Source organism: Ictalurus furcatus, chromosome 17 (assembly GCF_023375685.1).
Source record: "Ictalurus furcatus strain D&B chromosome 17, Billie_1.0, whole genome shotgun sequence".
Lineage (NCBI taxonomy): Eukaryota > Metazoa > Chordata > Actinopteri > Siluriformes > Ictaluridae > Ictalurus > Ictalurus furcatus.
Window position 1 is genome coordinate 7974658 of NC_071271.1, and position 25717 is coordinate 8000374.

At 37.8% G+C, this 25717-nt stretch overlaps 1 protein-coding gene and 1 pseudogene across 2 annotated transcripts; both read right to left on the reverse strand.

Moving 5' to 3' along the window:
• Window positions 1–2: 2 nt before the first annotated feature.
• Window positions 3–11422, reverse strand: LOC128621093 (ankyrin repeat and EF-hand domain-containing protein 1-like; annotated as a pseudogene).
• Window positions 11423–11521: 99 nt separating this feature from the next.
• acad8 (acyl-CoA dehydrogenase family, member 8) lies at window positions 11522–24725 on the reverse strand. Of its 2 annotated transcripts, XM_053646583.1 has the most exons (12): window positions 24582–24660; window positions 22895–22967; window positions 22098–22198; window positions 21829–21998; window positions 20532–20641; window positions 19207–19283; window positions 18963–19100; window positions 16600–16735; window positions 14820–14917; window positions 14564–14716; window positions 13605–13707; window positions 11522–12490 (listed from the first exon to the last, which is right to left on the reverse strand). In XM_053646583.1, exons 3-12 carry the CDS (start codon window positions 22128–22130, stop codon window positions 12435–12437), a joined length of 1074 nt encoding a protein of 357 aa, XP_053502558.1. In that variant the 5' UTR covers window positions 22131–22198; window positions 22895–22967; window positions 24582–24660; the 3' UTR covers window positions 11522–12434. The 2 variants fall into 2 exon arrangements, with proteins under 2 accessions (XP_053502558.1, XP_053502557.1); XM_053646582.1 differs by lacking the exon at window positions 22895–22967 and having other exon boundaries at window positions 24582–24725.
• Window positions 24726–25717: the final 992 nt, after the last annotated feature.

A 25717-nucleotide genomic window follows, 5' to 3' on the forward strand; every position in this document is an offset into this window, starting at 1 on the left:
AATGATCATGTCCATTTGCCCATTTGTTATCCTTGACCGTCATGGGTTAGCTACAAGTACTTTGCTGAAGAGTACTAGTTAATTAGTTATACAACATACATTACCAGAGGGAGCACAGTCTCAGGTGATAGGAAATAAGGATACACCTGCCATCTGGAGGAGCCCTGAGCATGAGGTTGGACTTGCGGGCTGCTGTTTTTATCAGGATTGTTACTATTGCTTGCAGGGATGCGAAGAAACACAAATTAATTTTTTATTTGTTCTTCAGCACAGGATTTGAAATGCTGATCCAATTAGTACGTAATGTCGCTTTGCTGTATACTGATTTTAGACCCGCCTCTAAAATAGCACTTCACTTCAGCATAACTCCAGCACTACTACTGGTGGTACTGAGATGCACATTCACTGTATGTAATAATAATAATAATAATAATAATAATAATAAGCATACAAAAACAGACAACACAAACGCTCCTTTTCTCTCTTACCCACTAGGGTCATAAGTCCCTTGGCCACCATGCACCTCCTCGGCAGCAACATCCCAAAATGAACAAACATTTTTACACCTCAAGAGACAGAACGTAGAGTTTACACCTGTATTAGACTTTTGTTGGAACTGGTTTAATGGGAGAGGTTAAGCATTAACACGATGTGAAGACAAACCGGATCAGTGGCGTTGGGATCGGCTCCGCTCTCTAAAAGCCTCATGCAGAGGTTCTCACGCTCCTCTGCCTGTTCACAGATGAGATGTTGTTAACATCTGCATTCATGTTACCCGCCATCTGCAGGCATCGTACGTGCCTTTCTGTAGAGGAAATGCAGTAAAACAGCAGTCCTGTATGGAACGGTACACAAAGGGAACAAGACGTGGAATAAAATGACAATCATAAATAGCCTATTGTTCTTCAATTATCTATCAAACATTATTCTGTAATATAACATATACTCACTGTCCACTTTATTAGGAATGCAGAATTCATACAGTTATCCAATGAGCCAGTTAGGTATAGTACAGTATAGTACAATACAGTATAGTGTAATGTAATATAGTTAGGTATAGCATTGTATAATGTAGTGCAGTATAGATTAGCACAGTATAGCACAGTATAGTACAGTATAGTGTGTAATATAGTTTAGTATAGTACAATACAGCATAGTGTAGTGTAGTATAGTAAAGTACAGTATAGTGTAGTACAGTTTAGTATAGTAAAGTACGGTATAGTATAATGCAGAAGAGTGTAGTGTAGTATATTTTAGTATAGTGCAGTATAGTATAGTGCAGCATAGTTTAGTATAGTAGAGTGTAGTATAGTATAGTATTTAATATATTGTACAATATAGTACACTATAGTGTAGTGCAGTGTAGTTTAGTATAGTACAGTATAATACAGTATGGTGTCGTGTAGTATAATAAAGTATAGTACAGTATAGTGTGTACTATAGTATATTTTAGTATAGTGCAGCATAGTTTAGTATAGTATGGTACAGTATAATTTAGTTTAGCATAGTACAGTATAATATAATATAATAGAAGAGTGTAGTATAGTACTGTAGAGTATAGTGTTCTATAGTATACTACAGTAGTTTAATTTCATATAGTACAGTATAATTTAGTTTAATACAGTACAGTGTAGTATAGTAGAGTATAGTATAGTACAGGATAGTGTAGTATAGTACAGTATAATTTTGTTTAGTATAGACCAGTATAGTGCAGTACAGTTTAGTATAGTACAGTATAGTGTAGTACAGTAGAGTGTAGTATAGTTCTGTAGAGTACAGTGTGCTATAGTATAGTACAGTACAGTATAGTGTAGTATAATCCCTGCTGAAAAAAATTGAAAATTTTTCGTCTGTTCAAATTCAGAATTTGTATTGGTTTTAATGGTTATAATGGGAATTGTTTTGGTTTTCAAGGAAACTATAATGGTCTCTGTGGGTCTCTACTGTTAATTTGTTGCCTTCTATTGGTGGCATGTTATGTCTAGTGATACCATTAAGGGCCAATAATGGTAACAGTTTTAATTGTTAGCTGATAGTTTGTAATGGTATTTGTAGTAGACACCATTAGAATTTCTGTGTTGGTGTTTATTGGGGTTTTTTTTCAGCATGGGTGTAATATGTGTAAAGAGAATACAGGTAGAAAGTGTATGAAAAATCGTCTGCTGACCTTAACTGCAGGAGGTACTGCTGTCGTTTTTCCTCGTGATCCATGTGCCTGGCTTGTCAGTGCATGCACTAACCTATTTTTGACTAAATCACAGATTCTCTTATTTCCATACAGCTGAGCGAGCATCTTACAGTTTTGTCCTGCACGAGAAAGACAAGTAAAAATTCAGACCTAAGTGAACTTCCATTGACGCAAATAATACGTGAAATTTTAACATCTTTTTATATGGATTTGACCAGCCCAACAATGTGTTGGTCAGGGTCTACTTCCTGTAAGCTGAATTTAAACACAAGTACTGTTTTGTGTTCTGCCAATTCTTGCCATTTTCTTTCCTACAGAATTGCTAAAACAGGGTTATCACTGAAGATATCTCCTTAATATCTCTATAGTTTTTCCCAGAGAACAGTAAGAACACACTGAGAGAAACAAAGGAGACATTTTCCTGCTTCTCTAATCTTCTTGTGAGCTAAATGCCCTATTCAGGCCGGATTAGTTCTGTCTGAGACAACAGGAGGACCCCAAGCAATGAGGGCGGACATTGGGGCTCATTGTAAATCACAGTTATTTATGCTAATTAGCACAGAGATGAACAGAAGTCGGATAAAGTACCACGATTGTTTGTGGCCTTGATGTTAGCGTGGAAATTAATGAGTTGTTCCACACAGCTGACTCTGCAGCTTTGGATGGCCCTCATTAGTGGCGTCACTCCACTTGAGGTCTTGGCATCTACTACCGCACCGTGCTGCAGTAAAAGTTCGACGATGGCCTCGTGTCCGGCGAAGCAGGCATGATGTAGAGGAGTCTGATTAAACTGGTCATACGCATTCACATCCGCCCTGGCAACACAGATTAAATACATATTTAGTGTCACGTTGACTTGTATGCGATGTAACTGTAAACCTAAATGGTGACTAACTGCAATCTCCCTTTGAAATACAGCTACTACCATAGAGTCAGTAGTAACAGCATTGATTATTGTTACAAATAATACCATTCTGTGGTTCTCCCTACCCGAGTGCGATGAGGAAGCGAGCTATCTGGTTCTTTCCACTTCTGCAGGCAGTCATGAGCGGCGTTTTGTAATAACAGTCCCTAATGTCCACCGGGACATTCCGACTGAACGCTACCATCAGTGACTCCAAGTGATCTCTTGTCACGTGCTGGTTCATGCTGATGTGCATTTCCTTCGGCTCATCAAAGTACAAAAGAGGGTCCTCAATATGGTTAGCCGGCAGGTGGTCACGAGTGAGACCGGGCAGAGGGCATGTGACTTTCTGTGATAGCACAAATTCTTCCTGCAGGTAGTCGAGTCCATCGAAGAAGTCACTGATTTTAATTAGGTCCTTCCTCTCCTTGTCAAGACTTGTGAAGACATTTTTCAGATCGCTCTTATTTACAGGAGCATGAAGTGCCTGCAGGACGGATATAAAATGCTGCTTTGAAACAGTCTCCACATGAGACTGTCCCTTCACAGCAGGTTGGAAGACCTTCCTCAGCACTGCTTCATGCTCAAATGACCAATCGTGCAGCCTGATTGCCCAGAGTTGAGGGGATTTACTTCGTCCAGGCTTCAAAGCTTCCTCTGCTTTTTCCAGTTCTCTCAGAGCATCTTTGTGGCGGTTTGCTTTAGCGATTTGACTTGGAATTAAACCAAACTTGTTCCTCAACATCAGGTTGCATCCTGGTAATAAAAGACACACAGTAAATCATATTAATATGTAAGGCCATGTGAAGCATTAGCACTCAAGCTTTGTTTGGGATAATTTCAATAAATGGTATGCTGTGGCTTTTTCTTGCTTAAATTTCAGATTAATGTCATTCTTTTAATTAATGTTAGTTTTTTTTAAAAAAAATCTAATGCAAGATACTTAAAATACTTGTGATGATTTCAAGCATTTGTAATTTTATAATATTTGTTATTATTCTCTGATTGTGAATAGACTGACCCATGCCTTTGTTTCAACTTTGTTTTTTTTTCCGATTTGGATTAACTTGTTCTTAATAAAGACTCACCTACAATTAGAGCAGACACCATAAAGAGGCACGTACTGTCTTTTATTCCTTCCTTTCTTTCTTTTGTGCTTTCATTCTTTTGTTTTTCCCCCCTCTTTTGTTTGTCCCCATTATTACAATCAACATTAATCTTCTTAAAAGTATTAAAATGATCAGGTTTCACTCTGCACGGCTGCAGTTTATCTTATTTATTTCCATTTGATTGACTTAAGAGTGAATTCATGTAGAGATGCACTGATGTATCAGCCGATAAAGGCTATTTTTTTTTTATGGGCTATCGGCCGATAGTTTAAAAACGTCCGATAATCAGGGCCGATTATATCCTGTCAATAAAAAGAGGATGGGAAATCACATTGATTTCGTGCTGTGTATAAAGATGATGTCTCTTGTGTGGAATGACGACAAAACTGCAGTGTGTAATCTCTGTAATCTCTGCACTGATCAAATTTTACACCGAACGCTGCAGCAGTGAAGCGGCAGTTTCGGCGTCGAGTCTAAAAATATTTTGCCGCCCTGCTCTAGCTGAATTAAAGCACCAGTACATTGTTGAAAGATTTAAATGAAGATGAGTTGACAAAAAAGTATATATTGCACAGAAAAATATGTGTGTAGAGTAGTATATTTCATATCCAGTTAATGTTAATATATAAAAAGTTGATATTATATATTACCAGCGTGATGTCAATGATGAAGTAGAAATGCTTGTGTTTGTGGAGAGTGAATGTGAGACTAACAGGAGGTTTTTTTTATAATTCAGTCAAGTAATTCTGTTAATATGAATTAATAACATTCAATAAGTTAAGAAATCTTACTTTAATCTTCAGAATTGAGTTCATGTGTTAATGTTAATTAGAGTGATGTGTTTTCTGTTTATGAGACCAGTTACTGTGAAACAACTTGTTCAAATGGAGAGAATAAAGTTTTTATTTCATTTCTTTCAGAATTGTGGAATTAATTATTATTCATTTAAAAGAAGGAATAAAAGGCAGAACTATCGGTATCGGCCGATATCACTCTGAATCACTCTGGCTATCGGTATCAGCTGAGAAATTTAGTATGGTGCATCTCTAAATTCATGTTAATAATTACTGTTAGAATGCGCTGTTACACACCTCTCTGAATTAGAAACCTGCAGCACTCAGTGTGGCCTTCAGCTGCAGCTTCATGCAGTGCCGTGTTTCCAAGCTCTGACATCAGGTTGAAATCAGCCGAGTATGCCGACAACATCCTCAGCACCTGAGATAATAATACAATATTAATAATAATTCAGCTGGCTACAATGACATGGCCTGAGATAATAACCGTAGTAATGTTGTACCTATTATAAAGTGTTATACACAAATAGTGACCCTGTCTGACCTCTAAGAGGCCTTTGGCTGCTGCAATGTGAGCAGAGTGCACTCGCATTCTGTCAACTGTGTTCGGGTTTCCTCCTTTCTGCAGGATCCTTCTCACCAGTGCAACAGATCCAGCTCTCATTGCCGCCATCAGAGCCGTGCGCCCCGTCATCTGGAAAACACACACTACTACATTACTGTATTTTCCAGACTAATCATACCACAGACTGTGACATACCCCCTAAATTCTGTTAAGATTAAAATGATCTGTTCATATTTTCGTCAAACATAAAGCTGGGCACATTTTTTAGGTAGGTGTCTGGTTGTATGGGAGAGGGTAAGCATTAACACAATGTTGTTGTTTTTTTCCAGTTTCATTTTTATTGAACATTTCTGCTGAGCAACACACAGCAGTAAACATTCACAGTTTTTTTTTCTTTTTATACTAACAAAGGAAAACAAAATTAAAAGTAAACCTGCCCCCCGCCCCCCCGGCTCATCATGGCTACCCAATAACTATCGCTGGTTATATAGATATTGTAAGACCCAACAACAGGCACAAAAATTTAAGTGGGAAATGTCTGTAACTCCATAAAGTATACGATAAAGGGATGCCAATTATAAAAAAAAACTTGTCCGTACAACCCTTCATCATATACCTTATTTTCTCGAGTTTTAGAAAAAACATCACGTCCTTTAGCCACTGGGAGATAGATGGGTATTTAGCAGACTTCCAAATGCAACAGTAGGGAACGTCTTGCTATAAGGGATGTGAAAGCAATAAAATCCTTTTGTATCGAGCTCAATGGAACTGAGTCATCAGGAATCCCAAAGACAGCAATCAATGGGCAAGGCTTTAAATCTACCCTAAGAATAGTGGACATGATGGTAAAAAAAAACAGACCCACGTTCCCAACACTCCTCACTTATCTGTACTCCTAACTCCGTTTCCCACGCATTCCTAATTTTGTTACTCGACTCACTACCTAGCGCCAGAATAAAATCATAAATCCTAGAAATCATTCCTCTCTGATGTGGATTGTTTGAAAACAAGCTTTCCCAAGCCTGTTCAGGAGGCGCAGAGGGGAAATCAGGAAAACATCTAGAAACGAAATTCCGAATTTGAAAATACCGAAAAAAATGCATCACAGGGAGGTCATAAGTGGATGCCAGATTGGCAAAGCTATCAAACACACCATCGGCATACAAATCTCCAAGTTGTTTAATACCCTTGTCATACCATACTGAAAATGTGGAGTCCAAACACGATGGAGGAAATAGATGGTTGTTGACTAAAGGACCCAAAGAGGATGCACCTACAAATTTAAAGTGCCGTCTAAATTGATACCAAGTCATAAGTGTGTTGAGAACAACTAGATTATCAGTATATAGGGAGAGTTTTGTAGGTAAAGAGGAGTAAAGCAAAGCAGGTAAAGAGGATTCCCTACAAGAAGATATTTCCAATTTACACCAAGAAGATCCAGGAGATTTAACCCAGTAGCAAAGTTTATGAATGTGCGCAGCCCAGTAATAGAATTGAAAATTGGTAATGCAAGTCCTCCACTAAGTCTACATTTCTGCAATAAAGATTTACTAACCCTTGGTGGCTTCCCTCCCCAAATAATGTACTAATTATCTTATCCAATGAATCGAAGAATGATTTTGGCAGAGAAAGAGGCACTTGCTGGAACGAGAAAAGAAACTTCGGTAATATATTCATTTTGATGACACTGATCCTGCCAATTAGAGAAAGGGGTAAGTTACCCCAACTCTGAATGTTAGATTTAACCTTTGAGATAAGGGGAGTCAAGTTAGCCGATGAAAGATTAGATAAAGAACGTGTCACGTTGATACCTAGGTACTTAAAACCTGACTGACTAAATCGAAACGGTAAATCTGACTGTTGGAGAGAAAATGCTGCAGTATTGACAGGAAAACAGTCGCTTTTATCTAAATTTAATTTATAACCAGAGACAACACCGAAGGACTCCAGAACACCCAAGACAGCTGGCATAGAGGCAATTGGATCGGTTACGTACAATAACAAATCATCAGCATATAGCGACAGTTTGTATTCTACACCGTATCTAACTATTCCTTTAAACAAGGAAGAAGATTTTAGTGCAATAGATAGTGGCTCGATAGCGACAGCAAAAAGCAGAGGGGATAAAGGACAACCTTGACGACGCCCTCGTCCGAGAGCAAAATAATCCGAATAAATATCGTTTGTCCGAACCCTGGCATTAGGGGATGAGTAAAGGAGGCTAATCCAAGAAATAAACTTATCCCCAAATCCGAATTTCCTCAAGACTGCAAACAAATATTCCCACTCAACCCTATCAAATGCTTTTTCAGCATCTAATGAAATCACAATCTCAGGGAGCACAGACGAATGCTTTGAATAAATTATATTAAAGAGTGTACGGGTATTAAAAAACAACTGACGTCCCTCTATAAAACCGTTCTGCTCTTCAGATATAATATAAGGGAGTATATTCTCTAAACGAGATGCCATTACTTTCGCCAACACCTTTACATCTGCATTAAGCAGAGACAGCAGTCTATAAGAACCGCAGGAGGATGGATCCTTACCCTCCTTAAAAAGCAGAGCTATCATGGCTTGTGTCAGAGTTGGCGGCAAAGACCCACATTCCAAAGATTCGTTGAACATAGCCAAAAGCAACGGAGCTAGTTTTCCAATAAACGTTTTAAAAAATTCAATTGGAAACCCATCCGGGCCAGGAGCTTTGTTAGATTGCATAGTTTTAACTGAAATTAAAATTTCTTCAAGAGAGAGTGGGGAGTCCAGTTGCATAGCAGTATTCGAATCAATAACAGGGTTACAAAGGTTTTGAAGAAATGCATTCACTTTAGTATTTTCTGTTGGAAATTCGGACTTCTAAAGCGAAGAGTAAAACGATTTAAAAGTAGCATTAATTTCCATGGGATCTGTAGTGACAATATTATAAGTGTTTTTTATACTAGGTATGAGACGGGAAGTAGCCTGTCGCCGTAGCTGATGTGCCAGTAAACGACTCGGCTTGTCGCCATGTTCATAATATGAACTACGAGTACGTAACAACAAGTGTTCCGCCTCTTTAGTCGAAATAAGATTAAATTCTGCCTGTAAGTCGAGACGTTGTTTAAGAAGTTCTGGAGAGGGGTTCAATGCACATCTCTGATCGAGGAACACAATGTTAAGACAAACCAGATCAGTGGCGTTGGGATCGGCTCCGCTCTCTAAAAGCCTCATGCAGAGGTTCTCACACCACTCTGCCTGTTCACAGGCGAACAGGAACACAGGTTTCCCTGCATAGGAGACGTTGTTAACATCATCTCCAGGCATCGTGCATGCCTTTCTGTAAGGCCGATGCAGTAAAACAGCAGTCCTGTATGGAATGACAGAGACAAAGACAAGAAGGGATAAGACAGAGTAAAAACAAAAAAAATAAAAGACAATTATAAATGTCAGACTGCTCTTTACTTATCTATTAAATAATACATATTATCCTAACACAAAGATTGAAAACAGAAGCACACCTTTGCCCTGTTTGTCCACTAGGTTCATGTTGGCTCGTTTATTGGCCAAAAGCTCCATCATGCGGTCATGACAGTGCTGTGCAGCGAGCATCATTGCAGTCTGTCCCAATTTGTTCTGGATATCAGGATGAGCTTTCAGAGACAGGAGGTGCTGAGCCATCTCCAGATCATTGGCCATTGAGGCCAGGTGCAGTGCGCTGTTCCCGTGCATGGGCTCTGTCCGGTTGATCAGACCTGAGACGGAAAAATGCACTAACTTCTTTATCTGCTCTTTGTTTTTCTGGCGTACCAACTCCAGCAGTTTGTACACCTGCCTGGCCTCAAATGGGCCTTCTGCCATGACGCTCCTCCTCATCAACACCTGTGGAGTGAGCGTCCTTCTCAAAAACTGCTCTGGCGAAGACATCTTGCTAGCAAAAGAAACAGAACAGGGAATTAACGCCTCACAAATGGATGGAGATTAAATCATGCAACACCTAAAGTGACAGCGTTAGACACGTTGTTGATATTTACAGCTAACAAGTGATATTTTAGCATTTGGTTGCTGTTAGTTTTAGTGTAGGTTTAGCTGACAAAAAAAAGGACCAAATTCAGGCGACTAAAACTGGACAGTTGACCATTTCTTTTTTTAAAAATCATCAATGATCTTTTAATGGAAATAATTTCTCACGTTTTCTTAAATGGACCACCAGACCGTTTTTAAAATTGCACGCAGTCATTACAAGCTTAACACAGCATTCAATACACCTGACAAAAAAAAGTACACCATGTGTGGTTAGGTGTTATCAGGTATGCTAGTTCTCGCTAACCAGAATTATAGGGGTTATTCCTATGTTCCCCAGTTCAATATTCTGTTAACACACATTAAGTTTTCAAAAGGATTTATATAGTCAGGACTGATTTTCCCTGGGCCTTATTAACGTTATTACCTTTTAACTTCAAACACCATTTACAGACACATTTAAATGAATAACAACATACAGTTGCAATCAAAATTATTCAACTCCCATTGCAAACCAGGTTTATTATCAGCAGGTCATAATAGAAAAAGAGTGCTCTACTAAATACTAAAGATGCTTGTCATGAAGGGGTTGAATAATTTTGAGACTGGAGAAGTCATTATAAGTTGCATTTTCAGTTGAATTTGGGGAAACCACTTGAAGCATTCGTTGTGTTGAACTATTTCAATTGCTTTTGTTTGATTTGTTCATCGCAAACAGCTGAAAGTCTGTACATTTTGACAATAAAACTGATTTGCAATGGTGGGTTGAATAATTTTGCAACTGTACATTAGTTTAAAATCCATCCTTCATCCACTCTTCAAAATTTATGAAAAAGTTATGAACTTGAAAAATGAACTAAGTTGCACATGCTGAACCCTCATTTGTGCTGCTCTAAAAATAGTCTACATTCATACAGTTCAATTCCGTGCATGAACACTAGTGAAATGTATACACTAAACTGAAGAAATGCCACACTGTAGCCTCTAAAACACAGTAAGCGGTCATAAAAAGAACAAAATGTTAAGCATGAACATGTCTCAGCTCTCACTTATGCTGAAGCCTAACTCCAGATTTAAATCACCTTGTTCATTCTGTGCCATATATATCTGGAAAACATAGGACCCTGGGAACACAGATACGCTCCCAAAGCTTACTAATGTACTATACAGAAGTACACTGTTGACATATAAACAGCCATTAATTTTTCTAATATTTAAGTATTACCATCTTATTAAGTCATTTAGCTGATTGATATCCTGACTTACGAAGCATTAATAAAGATAATTAACTTTACATTAGGAAATGTCTGTTTGGAAAATAGTAGCGTTTAACTCGAGTAAGTTTGAGACCCGTTTGACTAAGCCCTTTTTTAATAATATGCCAAAGCAGGAAAAACAAGCTGCATAGCCTACCTTTCTGAAACAACAACAACAACAACAATAATGATAACAATAACAACAAACAACTCACTGATCTCTGTAAGGTTTGCAGGGAATGATTCATTTCAGAATACTGAGGCGCAGTTTACAGTTCTGTAGTTCCATTTCCAATGGAACTGTTGTTATTCTATTACACATTCTTTCATCATGTAATTCTAATTCTAGTGTCAGAACATTCTAGGCAGAGCGTTTATATACAGTACTGTGGAAAAGTTTTATGCACATTCAAAGAAATGCTGTAGAGCAAAGATGCCTTCAAAATAATGAAATAAAATGTTTCTACCTAATAAAAAATACTGTAAAGATCAGTAAACAGTAGTAAATGAAACAAAGTCTAGATTTTGTGTGACACAAAAAATGTAAAAAGCAGTCTTCAGTACAATTTGTGCCCGATGAATACCTATGGGCTTAAGCCTGTGAACGTCTTAAATAGCTGTTAAACGGTGAAACATGAGAAGAACTTGTATGTTAAACCCTCTTTCAAATAAAAGATCAGAAACAGTAAAATAAACAAAACAAATGTCTAATTCACAAGCTTTATTTTAACGTGTACAGTGAAATGTTGCCTTTATGGATACCTGTATTGGATCTGAAACGTTTAAAAATAAACAAACAAAAAAATATCCCGTACATTTCTGTGCTTTATTTATCGAATCCACGGATGAACTTAAAAAGCATGTTATTTCAGTAAGGAACTTCAAATCAGCTTGCTTCATAGCAATGATGCCATGTGGACAGACATATCCCTGCGTTAGGGCCCCGTACACCTGTCGATCTCTGTGTTGTGCACATGAACATCTTTGTAACTAAATAGCGGTAGCTACATCAATTTTGAGGAGACTCTGGTGGCAGATATATGAAAATACATGCAACATATTTGACCCGAGAGACCGTAAAGATGGTCAAACATCTGAGGCGCATAAGCATTATAAGAGGGTTTTCCCTCATCTCACTTTGTTAATTGCTCAAACAATCCACTTTAAATTCCTTTTCAACACTTTTTTAATAAACAATTATTTTCCTCTTTTACACACAGTGCCACCACACCATTTAAAAAGTGGTGAAACGAGTATAAAATGCTTTTTGACCAGAGCGACTGCACCCCCCTTCAACCATCGTTTGTGAGACACAAGAAGTGGAAACCAGCCTTTCGAATACTCAAAACGTTGCAATGCACTAACAAGTACTTGATGCTGGAGTGTAATCAAACACTTGAATTTCTTTGATGAACAATTGTTCATTAACAGCACGTCTTATTAGAGCAGGGCACATAATCGAGAATATACAACAAAAACAGATGTCTAAATAGACATATTTCTAACTACAAAGAATGACAGTAAGATTCTGTCCAGCTTTTCCTCATTATGTGATTCATTATTGATTAGTCTCTCCTACTGTAACAGTCCATGACGAGCTTGAAGTCCTGATTTCAGGATCAAGACTCTGTCAGTAAATTTCTGGAAATGATCATCCTCATCACTTCATTGGTTCCTAAAAGAAAGAGTACAAACAATGAGGCCAGAATAATGATCAATTAACTATTCTGATTTGCACAACAAAAACAACGATACATCCAACCGAGCATTTGCATACGCTCACATTACAGGGTGTCCCAAAAGTCTCCATACATAGGGGAAATTAACACTTTAAGCAAGCAAAATGTATTCAGATTTTTCATACATAGTTTATGTTTATATATACACACACACACACTCATTATATATATATATATATATATATATATATATATATATATATATATATATATATATATATATATATATATATATGATATACATTTTGTGGACCAACCGAGAAGTAGACATCCAGTGGACTTTTGGGACACCCTGTATTTCTTTTACCACCAGCAGTGGTGGAAGAAGTATTCAGATCCCTTACTTAAGTAAAAGTACTAATACCATACTATGAAAATAAAATGAAAGAAAGTTCTGCATTCAAAAACTTACTTAAGTAAAAGTAGCTTAAGAATTATCAGCAAAATGTACTTAAAGTATCACAAGTAAATATACTCCCTGTGCAGTAAAATGGTCCCTGTCAGTGTTTTACTAAAATATATATTATATATAAATATATATGATGGTTTCAGATGAATATTACTGCTGCATTAATGTGTATGTTGCATTTACTGCTGTAGATGTTTGAGCCAATTTCATCTACTTTTATACTGTTGGTTAATTTAATCTAATCTACAGCAATGCATCATACTCTATAAGATCATTGTCTGTTTGTAGCGTTGCTGTTCTGTAATAGGACAATTCTCTCGACCCTTAAAGGAAAGGAAAACGTAACTCTTCAGTTTATCACAAACCTTCAAAAATCACCACATTTGGAGATATGCAGTTTTCACTGGACAGGAAGGGTATGAACAAAGTATAATCTGAAAAATAACTAGTAACTAAAGCTATTAGTTATAAAAGTTGTATAAATTGGAAATACTCAACAAAAGTACAAGTACCTCATATTTGTATTTAAGTACAGTACTTGAGTAAATGTACTTAGTTACATTCTCCCACTGCGCACCAGTCTAGGATCTCAGATATTTTGAATACCTTTTTACAAAAACTGTACAGTGTCACGGACTTGCCTTCTAATATCTGATGCACTCGGATATCTCGGACAAACTGTTGTACTGCGTAGTCCTTGAGGTAGCCATATCCCCCATGTATCTGCAGAGCCTGGTTACATATCTGAATGCACCGGAGGAAAAAGGAAACATGTTTAGAAAAGTAAAGAAAACTGTTCTCATTTAATTACTGTAAAAATCAGTGACATCATACTTAACACTCCCGTTGTGTTCAGTACTTGGATTAGGACTTGGCGATATGTGTCAGTTTGGGAAAACCATTCACATGGAAAAATGTTTACATTTTCTACTATACAGGGCATCCCAATAGTCTCCATACATATGGGGAAAATAATGCTTTTTAGCAAATGGTCTTCCAAAATGTTCACACTTAAATAAATAAATAAATAAATAAATAAATAAATAAATAAATAAATAAAGAATGCCTTTGACAAAAGAAGAACGTATTGAAATCATTCTCATGGCTGGATCCTGGCTCCTTATCGACCTTGTGATCCTTACAGTACACCTAGGCAAGTTGAGAAAGTTCTTTAAAGTAGAGGTTTAAAACTTCTATAGCATGGTGGTGAAATATTTTTATGCTGTTTTCTGTTTTAAAAGACGTTGAAGTATTTTTGGGTCAAAACTTGACTTTAAATCTCCATTTTGGTTGGGTTTCCACAATTCAGCCACGGAGACATCCCATGGGTTTTTCCACAGTCCACCGCACATCTATATATGTACAGTATATTCTCTCTACACTAGCATTATAAAGAATATTTCTAGAAATATGCACACACAGCCCCTTTTTAAGCTGTTTGGGGATCCTCCTGATGGTGCATGTGCTAGACACTAAAATCTTTTGTTTTACTTTCACAAAAGTCATTTTGATCACGTATTACAATGTTGTACACAACGATGTGAAAGTTTCTCTAGATCGTTTAAAAAAAAATTGCTATCAATTCTGATTCAGCACTCACAGCAAAGCATTCATCAGTGGCGAAGAGTTTTGCCATGGAGCAGAGTGGCACTGCGTCTGCTCTGTTCTCCTGCAGTGCAACGGCCGCCTGACGCACCAGCAACCGAGACGCTACCAGCTTCGTGGCCATTTCAGCCAGCTTAAACTGCAGGAACTGAATACAGAACAAATACCCAGTACACATATTATTATACACAAAGGCAAAACCACTTTAAGATCAGGACGATGCCAATGTAATTCACACACAGACTCTTCACCTGGCTGTTTGCAAGAGGTTCCCCAAACTGTTTGCGCACACGCATGTGATCCCGGGCCAGCAGGACAGACGCATGAGCAGCTCCTAGAGAGCAGGAAGCTGTGGATTCAGCAGAAGTTCAATTCAGTGACTGGCTGCGGCAAAGAAGGTGTCTGTTTTCAGATATTACTTTGTTCAAACCTCCATAATTTATATTACATTCACAGCATGTGTACAACTAAAGAAAAACTTTATATGCATCTGACAGAAACATCAATGGTTATGTACAGAAATGCAAACATATGCAGCATTCTTATACAGTTAATTGCATGAAAAAAAACGATAAACATTACACACCTGATTAAAAAGCATACCTTTCCTCGAATAAAAATCACTCTTATGCAAACTGGAATTAGCAGTATAAAAAAAATAACCAACGCCATATTTGACTTTTTGACCAAAAAAAAGGGTGCGTCTCAATCAGCTCCCTAGTTCAGTAATCAGGGCCCTGATCAGGGACTCGGCCATTTTAAGGGCTGTCTCAATCACAAAATCCTTCCCGTTAGCCCCTTAAAAATATCCCACAATGCACCGCAAAAAACAGGGAGCATCCATGCCCACTATGTTCCCTTACTGGAATATTTTCTGAAGCTTCTCAGCTCTAAGAAAAAATGGCGGATGGAATCTCAGCCAATTTCCGTCTACACACGTAAGCAGCTTGTTTTCGTAGCTCTCAAATGATTACTTACGTTAGGGGTTTTTAACTTTTACTTGAAGTTCTATATACGTTTTGTTTGAGTCGAACTGACTTTTAAGTGTTTCATGATTTTTTAAAAATCACTAGCTGACAGAAATGTGTGTGATTAAGCAAACAAATTTCTAATCATGTCACCGGAAATTGAGTTATCAGTGTCCCAATGTGCCATGAGCCAGAGTCCTTACCAGTGCCGAAGTCGTGTACACGATCTACATATTCGCCACCTAGGGAGCTGATGGAGACGCAACAAGTCTCGAAATAAAATCTGCCTGGAAGCAGATGCAGGAGCTTACTGATGCACACACAGCGAGGAGGAAGAAAAGTTTCAAAACCGCACGGTTTAGCTGATTCAACTATAAAACTCCACCTAAAGCATCCGCAAAATACAGCAACTTCAGCGTGGAACTATAATAACTGCACGGGCTTGTTAGAATTTTGGTTCTCGTTTTCATGAAGGGTCATTATTAAATTTCTGAACTTGATCTTAAACTTGTATGACTTGCAAGTCAGCATGTATTTATAAATATTTGATGATAAACGTGATACCATGTATTTCAAAAGGATTTAACAACACCATGATCTAGTCCGTACAGGATTTTGTGATTGTTGCAGCCCAAAATGCTTGATTTTGATGCTGCTTTTTTTTCACAATTTTCACAGAGTTTTTTGTGCTTTTTTTTGTGGAAAACTACTCGAATTGTCGAAATTGCAATCGCACAAAATTGTCTTTCACAGTAATGTTTGTTCGTAAATGAGACCTTTTAGCTGATCTCGTGTTCGATGTACATGAATTGAAGGGGGCTTTGAGGTTTGTGCGTTGTGATGACGTCACATGACGCATCTTGGCCCAAATCTGTGGTAATTTTGAAAAATCGCAAACTCCTGCGACTGTTGCAGAGTTTCCTTGATTTCGTGTTCACTTCTGCGACTGAAAATCATCATAAATCAGCGGTGAGGAAAGTGTTAAGATGGAGATTGAAGGCTGAAACTCTTTTGGCATCCAGCTCGGGGAACACATGGCACTACTTGTCTTTGGCTAACTCACCAATGTTAATTCTGCCCCCATTGAGGCCACTCATGGCGATGTTGAAGCCCTGTCCTTCTGCTCCCAGCCGATTAGTCACCGGAACCGCACAGTCTTCAAAGATTACTGCTCTCGTGGGCTGTGAGTTCCAACCGACCTACAGGATACAAGCAGCTGGAATGAGTCTCATAGTACTGCCCTCTAGTGGCTCAGCTGTGAAACATTTACAGAGGGCCAACACTGCTAACAAGAAAATCCTAGCTGAGAGAAAAAAAAACCTGAAACACTAGTGTACCAGTGGATTATACAGCTTTGGTTTCTTCCATATTATGAAGAAGGACATGATTAAATTGGACTGATAGGAAAAAGTGGTGCTTCATCTCTGACACTTTGCTCCTCTTACGATCATTCATGAATACAAGAACATTAGATGAACTGATCAGCGAAGCAACACTGTAAAGACTATATTAGAGTGCAAGCTGTGAAGGAGCATATAACTGGTTGGACGTATTGAACGGATACACCCCTTACTTTGAGTCTGAATGAGAGTGGTAGACCTACAGATTCTGAGCTAACCGGGGCTTGCAGTTCGTGAAGGAAATGAATGAACCAGGTGAATGAACGAGGATCCGCTGACATTTTAAACATGTGCAGCACTAAGACAAGCCTTATGCGTTGTTGTTGTTGTGTTGTTCATAGCATGATCTGCTATACATGAATGTGTAGAAATGACTGATGGTAGAAATTATAATTTTTATTATTATTATTATTATTATTATTATTATTATTATTGCATTGAAAACTACTTCATACACGTATGTTAACGTGTATGTATGTAACACGTATGTAGCCTGCACTAGCAACAGCTTTCCTGAAAATAAATTCACCAGACCGTCTCTTTGTGGATTGGACATGCCAATTTTAATAAGCCATAATACTAAAACTTTCCCCTTGAAAAGTTGGTGTTCATAAATGAATGTATTGAGTGAATGAAATAATGACTTACTCATAATATCTAAAGAGACACTCACTGGTGTAACGATGTAACTTACAGAATCAGTGAACGAAACTGAACTAGAGGTCGACCGATTGATTGGTTTTGGAGATTAATCGGCACCGATACCCAACTGCTGGAACTATCGGTTATCGGCAAAAATCCACACCAGTTTTTCCCGGTTGCGTCCGTTGTGGGAGCGGCTGAGAAGGGTCCGCTGTCATTATACAGTACAAGAATGGCCTCTAGAGGCGAATAAAAAACTGCACTGTTTAAAATCACTGAGCAATTTTGTTGTGTTATTTGAAGTGTTTTTTGTATGTCTCTATTTTCAGTTGGAGTGTTACTTTTTGGTTCATTTTGGATGTACATCTTTTACTTATGTTAATACAGGGGTCTACAACCTTTTTGTGAGCGAGGGATCCCTGAAGGGATAAAATAGTCTAGAGGGCTACTTGTTTGATATACTCCAAAAATGTCTATAATTTGTTATAAATATAATAAATATAAACGCAATGGTGCTTTTTTAAACTTTCAGTGAACAACATTGTGTCAAAGGGATAATGAAATGAAATGAAACATGCGTAAACTTCTAAATATTTACATTTTTAAACTATATAAATTTTTATTTGATATTTAATGTTTTTAATGTTATATGAAATGTTAACACTTTTTCATTTTTTTGTAAGTATAAATAAAAAATACCTAAAATCAATCATTTAAATTGAGCCTATTTATAGAACGCGCTTGGCAGTCAACTCATAGACTACATGTGGGCTACCAGGTGCCCGCGAGCATCATGCTGGAGACCGTTAATATTTTAGCATCTTCAAAGTAGACGCCCTTTTTCGCCTTGAATTTCCAGAAATGTATTCTTGGCATTTTTCTTAACCGATTTCTTGAGGAATTTCCCTGAGATGCTTTTTAAACAGTATTAAAGGAGTTCACACCTACACTGAACTCTTATTGGCTGCCATTTTAAAAAAAAAAATTTTGTAAATAAAATGTTAGTTTTCTAATGAAAGAAATGAATATGTCGGCACGATTATATTTTTTGTCTACAACACAGATTTCAAACATTTAAACATACACCTTCAGATCAAAAGGTTTTTAAGATCATGAGAAACATTTCATTTTCAAGTGTCTCAAAACTTTTGACCAGTAGTGTATATATTAATATTTATATATTTATTTCATTTTAAAACGGTATAGTCAGTACTGTTTATTTTTAACAGTAATAAATAACTTAGAAATCTTCATCGGTAAAATTCACTAAATCCGTCGACCTCTAATCTGAACTAATCTTTTTGGTGGACAGAATCAAAAGATTCGAGACACTGGGATGAATCGAAATTACCACCGCTATTTCCTACAGAGGATCGTGTCTTACCTTCTTCTCCTTTTTACCAAAACCGAGTCCTGGAGTTCCCTTCTCCACCAGCACACAGGAGATGCCTTTGGAGCCCTTCCCACCAGTACGACACATCACTACATACACATCTGTATCCCCTCCACCACTGATAAAGGCCTGACAAAATATATACACACACACACACACACACACACAAACAGCTGTAAAAACTTTCAACATTATTGTGCACAGCATAATGACTTTCTGAAGGTGGACTCAGTACCTTGGAGCCATTCAGAACGTAATGGTCTCCTTGTAGCTTTGCGCTGGTTAACAACGACGCTGCGTCACTTCCACTCCCTCGAAGAACGAGAACAAATCATGTTTAGCACAGAGTTATGATAAAGGTTGATACACTTGTACAAACTAATTTCCTCTCAATAAAGAGAAGAGCGCTGACTGGAACAGGGTGGAACAATATTTTTAATAAATCAAGGTGTCATAGGCATATATTCTAATATCATAGTTATCACTATATCATAGTATTGGGCTATAACTTCTCATTTTCTAACAGGATATTAAAAACCACTGATTAAACAATGTAATTTTTTTGAGAAGAATTTGACGACTACATATTTTCTGTAAACTGAATGGTTGAGATGATCACTCCTAATGGTCAGTATTTTTATTAATATTGTACACAATGATTGTTTTGGCCATGCTGTCTGGATGGGACAGATAGTCAATCACAGCAACACTAGCCAATCACGGGCACCTGTGATCTCATGGATGAGAAAGAGGGAATTAGTGCTTTCCTTTGAGTGTTTTCAGCTTGAGCAGCAGAGCAGAAAAAAAGTCTGCGGCTGACTTAACGTGTCTCAGAAGAAGCACGTGTTACTGTAGCTGTCATGTGATAAAGAGCTAGCTAGAGGGTTAAAATCATACAGCTGAGCTAATAAGTCTGCATGTGCCTTGCAGAATCTGAACTTTTGAACAGGACGAGCATTGTAAATTGTTATTACTATAAATTGTATATTATATAGTGTCCTCAGTGTGAAAAGATGGATCTGACACCAGATAGACACTGTTGGAAAGGGGTCAAATATGCAGAAGATGCTGGAAGAGTAAAGAATGTGCAGGACCTGGAGGATCAGAATTAAAAATCTAGGGTATGTAAACTTTTGAACTGGTTCATTTGTGTAAATTCAGTAGTTATTTTGCCTTGTGGACTATACGTAATCATCTGTAATGTGAAATATCTTATTCAGGGCAGCACTACATAAAAACAAATTTGTATGATCCCTCTTATTTTGAAAATTATTATTATTAACATTTTACAGAGTGTATGGAAACTTATGACCTCAACTATATCCCAATGAAAATGAGAACATTTTGGTGATATGATTATCTGTAATTATTTCAGATTCCCTCATCTCTGCATACCAGTATAACATGACATCACTAGTTTAGATCTTATATAAACCGTGTTTTGGCGTTTTTATTTATTTGTTTATTTATTTATCTCTTATCAGATTTTTCAAATGATTTTCTCTGAGATGAACCTAATGTCCATAATGTATAGATTAAAAAAACACCTCTGTGTCATACCAGGCTCAGTCAGACAATAAGAGGCGAACTTCTCCATGGAGCAGAGATCGGGACAGTACTTCTCTCTCTGCTCATCATTACCAAAAGTGTCGATCATCCAGGCACACATACTGCAACACGCGCAACAAACCTGCATTCAGCTCAGACAAGTAAGGGAAAGCCATTACACATGCTCAATCTTTTATTATTATTAAAATTATTGAGTTAGGGGAGAGAAAAAAAATCAATGATGTTCCTGAGTTGCTGTGAGTGGCTCTGACAATCCTGTAATTACTCTTATATCCACAGTCAGCACTTGTGTCAGAGGTGGAGGGTTTGCGGGAAATCTGTTTGCATACATTATACGGTTATGCCAGCTCTGACATGTCAGAAGTTATCAACTTCATCCCATGTGTCTGGGAGAGACCATACTATAGGGCATTCTGGGAGGTAGGGGTGGAGAGACACTTCACAGAAAGTCTCTGGATGCAACATTTTAATACGTCACGGCCCACGTTTGAGATGCTGTGCCAATTAATTGGTCCTGATGTTGCGCCCTTCGCAACCGGTTGGAACGACCAGAGGTTCCGACCAAAAAGCGGATCGCCATCGCCCTGGCAACCTGCGTCAAGTACAGAGTACTGAGGGAAACTTTCGGGGTTAGTAAAATGACCATCCATCGATGTTTACATGCTGTGTGCACAGCTGTTACAGAAAAATTCATGCGGTTTTATATCAGGCTGCCAAGTGTAGCAGAGGCCAATGAAATTGTGTGGATAAATTCGGTCATGTGACACTATATTTATTTTTATTTTCTCAACAAAAACTGTTTCCAAACAATTTTTTCGCAACATTTCACGTATCGACATAGAATTTCGGCACAAAAGTTAAACGGAGAAAAGATGTTGACACTTGTGAAATTTTACTGGTAATTTGCATTTCCATCAGCTATATCAGTAAACATTTCAATGCGCTGAGCCTTTTTTTTTCAGAAAAAATAAAAAATTCCTTGGATGGAAACATAGCTACAGACAGGCACCGTGATGTGTAGAATAAATAAATATTTTACTCTCAAAATATTTCTGTAATACTGAGGAAATACAGCAGATTATTATATCTTCAGAATCCCAAATACTTGGGCTGCTAACTGCATACTGCTCTTTAAAGAGTTTGTCAGTACACACTGGTGTCATTACTATTCAGGCTATTTAGTGCAGTTTAGGACACAGCCCTGAAGTTCTCTTTGAAGTGTTTATCAAGATTATTCTTTAGCTTTAAATACAAAGTACTCGCAGTAAATGTTAATATTCGTACTGACTTATGTATGCTGATGTAGGCCGTGGTGCTCGCACAGCCTGTGGACAAAGCTTCGAAGATGATGGACGTGTCGAGGCGAGACAGGCCCGAGCCCCCAACATCCGGCTGCACGTAAATTCCCCCAAACCCGAGCTGGGCTGCTTTTCTCATGGTTTCCACTGGAAAGATTTCCTTCACAAAAATATACACACATGACATAAAGCATGAGTACGTTTTATAAAAAAATAAATAAATAACGTGATTTGTTGGAACAGAAAACCAGCCTCTTACGTTCTCGTCCCATCGCGCCATGTGTGGTGCCATTTCATTGGCAGCGAAATCAAACGCCACTTTCTGGAATTCTTTTTGCTCATCTGTGAGACCTACAGAAGCTAGAAAAAGACGAAGAATTTTTCATTCAATTTTAAGGAAGTAAAACCGTTTAAATGGAATAGCTTTGCATTATACTATAACGTAGGAATGAGAGGTACGGCAGTATAAAATGTGTGACATTATCCAGTGATACAGTGGATGCTGTCATGCCCACAAAATAAACATCAGACTGAACATGTATTAAGGAATAAAAACACATAATTGATAACATAACTGAGCTGTTTCCTGGATATTCCACACCATGTATGTATAGTTATAAATAGATAAAGTATTGCATATCATTTTATTTTTTTTAATAAATAAGAAACTGTACATGTTATGAAATTGCTGTGGTATAAGGAAAGGAATACTTTTGGGGCATTGTATTCTAGGAAAATTATCAACGGTGGTGTGATGTCACTCGACACAAAGCGGAGTTACTGTAACCACACCGAAGTTAATTATTTTCCTATAACAGCATGTCCCAAAATGTTTTATTTCTCTTATACCACTGCAGTTTCACAACAATTATAATTTCTTATTCATTCAAAAACGGACATGCCATACTTTATTTGTTTATAGCTATTCACACATTCCTGTTATCACATTTATTTCATTACAGCTATAAATATTTGTTTTCTTATCAGACCTCTCTCATTTCTCTCTATTGAACTCAATAAGACAAAATAAAAAAAAAATGCAGCTTGTCACTTAACTGATAAACCACAAAGTACTACATCCTGAGCGCTTTCCTTTGAGGCTTTTACAAAGTGCTGATCTGAACGTCTCCTTTTGATAAAATGTTAAATAAACAAAAATTACGGTTATGGAGATGTACTGATGCTTCCCAGACGTGTCCCAGAGGCTGTAAAAAAACATTGTAAAAACTCATAGCTATGTACACACGTTTATAATGACAAATTTTAATGTTAAAAATGGCTATATTTCATTTACATTTATTTTATGACATTTGGCAGATGTTCTTATATATCTCAGTTATACAACTGAGCAGGTGAGGGTTAAGGGCCTTGCTCAAGGGCCCACCAATGGAAGCTTGGCAGGCGTAAATGGTCTGCACTTTATATAATGCTTTTTTTTTTTTTTTTTACCTTAGCAGTTCTACAAAGCGCTGCTGGTTCTCATTCACCCATTCTCACACACATGGCAGAGCTGCCATGCAAGACGCTAGCTTGCCATTGGGAGCAACTTGGGGTTCAGTGTCTTGCCCAAGGACACTTCGGCATGTGGGCTGGGAGTCGAACTGCCAACCCTACCCACTCTACCCCCCGAGCCACAGCCACACAATGTGTTGGGGCAGTGCTGGGGTTTTAACTTGCAACCTTCCGATCAGTAGTGGAACATCTTAACCACTGAGCTACCACCCATATCCATTTCATATCCATAAATGTAAATTCTTAGGTAAAGAAGGCATGAGATCACATGACATGACCACAATCTGGCCTTCTTTAAAACAATCTGTAAAGATCTATTACAAATTTTTTAACTCGTATGTGGCCCTCAATGTTTTGCACCCACTGGGGGTCTCCGACGGGACATAACTCGGGGTCCCAAGTGCCAAAGCTACCTAGCTCATATTTACCGTGTCTGTCTTCAAGTACTCTTTTCCCCCATTGGGGGAAAGGGGGGGGGGGGTAGGAGGTGTGTTAAACATGTTTGTTCTTGTGCATGTTCCTCAGAAACTAAGCAAAAGGCAACTGAGATTCGGAGGAGGGAGAAAATTAGTTCTTTATTAAAAATTATAAACGGGTTAATATGACTCGAGAGTTGGATAATAAAGGGTCCATTTGTATGAAATTACATGACCTACTAGCATACACAAGAGTAACCTTGTTTGTACTTGTCTACTTTAAAATAAAAAAATAAAGACATGCGCGTGTGGGGTGTACCTTTGGGGCTGTGCGAACGCCGATTGGTTGAGGCGGGGAGGCGTGTCTGGTTACGTACCCGGAAATGGTTGTAAGGAGACGTGATTCTTCTTCCGCAGTTTTTTCCCTTTTAAAGTGTACACGCTCACGTTACATGCAGGTGAACAACTACCGAGTATAAATTAGGAAACGGTAAAAAGCCAAAAGTTACTTCCATGTTCTTCTGCGTCCCAAACAGCGCCCTCCTGTACCACATTATATGCAAAACATAGTAGCCACGCATGGTAACTATGGTAACCCAGTGGCTTATATTTATACACAGCCCTTGGGTCACACACCAATGCAGTTCACTGGACTACAAACATCCCACTCAGGAGACAACTTTGCTTACTAATCTACGGTCATTTACTCAGCACACAGAATCCCAGTTCAATTTAAAAAAAAAACATGTTACAGCGTCCTGAGTTTGAAACTCACTAACAGGCCTTGCTCTTCATCTCAGGAGAGTTTTACTTACGATCAATGCAGGCTGCGATTCCTCTTTTCTGCACCCTATTAAATATTAAACCTCTACTTCTGTCAACGCTGCATAAGGCGGATCGGACAAACCGCCACAGAGACGCAGACACCACCGCCGCCGCCATCTTGATTCAGACACTCAGGGGTACTAGTCAGGGTTGCCAGTTCCATACGAAAAAAATATTATATATTCAAGGTTCATTCAAAATGCACCTCTCTCAAATCCTTTACAGTTCTTACTTCACAAATCAGTAAGAAAACATGAAAATAATTGCAGTACTTCTCCTCTACTTTTAAATGAGTTTTTAGCAGTATTGGCTTTGGATAGTTTAATATACAGACGCAGATAAATCTGTGTAACCTGAATCAAATAACCACATTATTATTATTATTATTTACTTTTCCACTTCATTAAGCGTCAGATGTGGGTAAATGACATGAATACAGTTTGAAAAATTACAGTTTACAAGGCACCACAAATGCAGCACAAGTCTGAAATATCGTAATTATAAGGTGAAAAGCACTTGTACGTCACCATAATGTCGTAATTACAACTAGGGAAGTCGTATTTCAGTTTCATTTACTTTCTGAGTTTGTTAATGGTGGGAGATACAAAATTTGGTATCGATCCTATACCGAGTGAAGTATCGCTGATATTTAATGTTTCAGGGTGGACCTTTCTTTTAATTGCCATTTACTGTAATTACATTCTACTGAGACTTACATTCTACTAACCATATGTAACCTATGGATTTAATGTTTCCATTACAAAAACTAGTCTCAGATTCTTTAACTAAAAATTAATATAATTAATCTAATACGTGTATGTGCTTGAGCTACTACTACTACTACTACTACTAATAAAAACAAATCAATCAGCTTGGTGACACAAGGAACTCATGGGTAATGTCGTTCATCTGTACTTCTGTTCCGGTATTTTAAAAAAAGTGCATCAAGAACGTCAAGTATGCGCTACATTTGTTCATAAAGCGAGTCATTGGCAAATTTAAAGGTTTTAAGGCGTTTTATAGGAAACCTTTTTCTGAAGTGATGTTATACTGGGCGCTAATATGTGGATTTTGTTACACATTTTGTTATTTGTGCTCATGTGTTACAATAATATTTATATTTTTT

Bases quoted from the DNA above. Each gene is read 5' to 3' on its own strand.
- acad8 (XM_053646582.1), bottom strand. From the start codon at position 24,708: ATGGCGGCGGCGGTGGTGTCTGCGTCTCTGTGGCGGTTTGTCCGATCC. The intron at 22,199-24,581 runs GTAAGTAAAACT...GTCTTTTTCTAG, and splicing joins AATCGCAGCCTGCATTGATC to CTTCTGTAGGTCTCACAGAT. The intron at 13,708-14,563 runs GTGAGTGCTGAA...CGGTGCATTCAG, and splicing joins CCACTGATGAATGCTTTGCT to ATATGTAACCAGGCTCTGCA.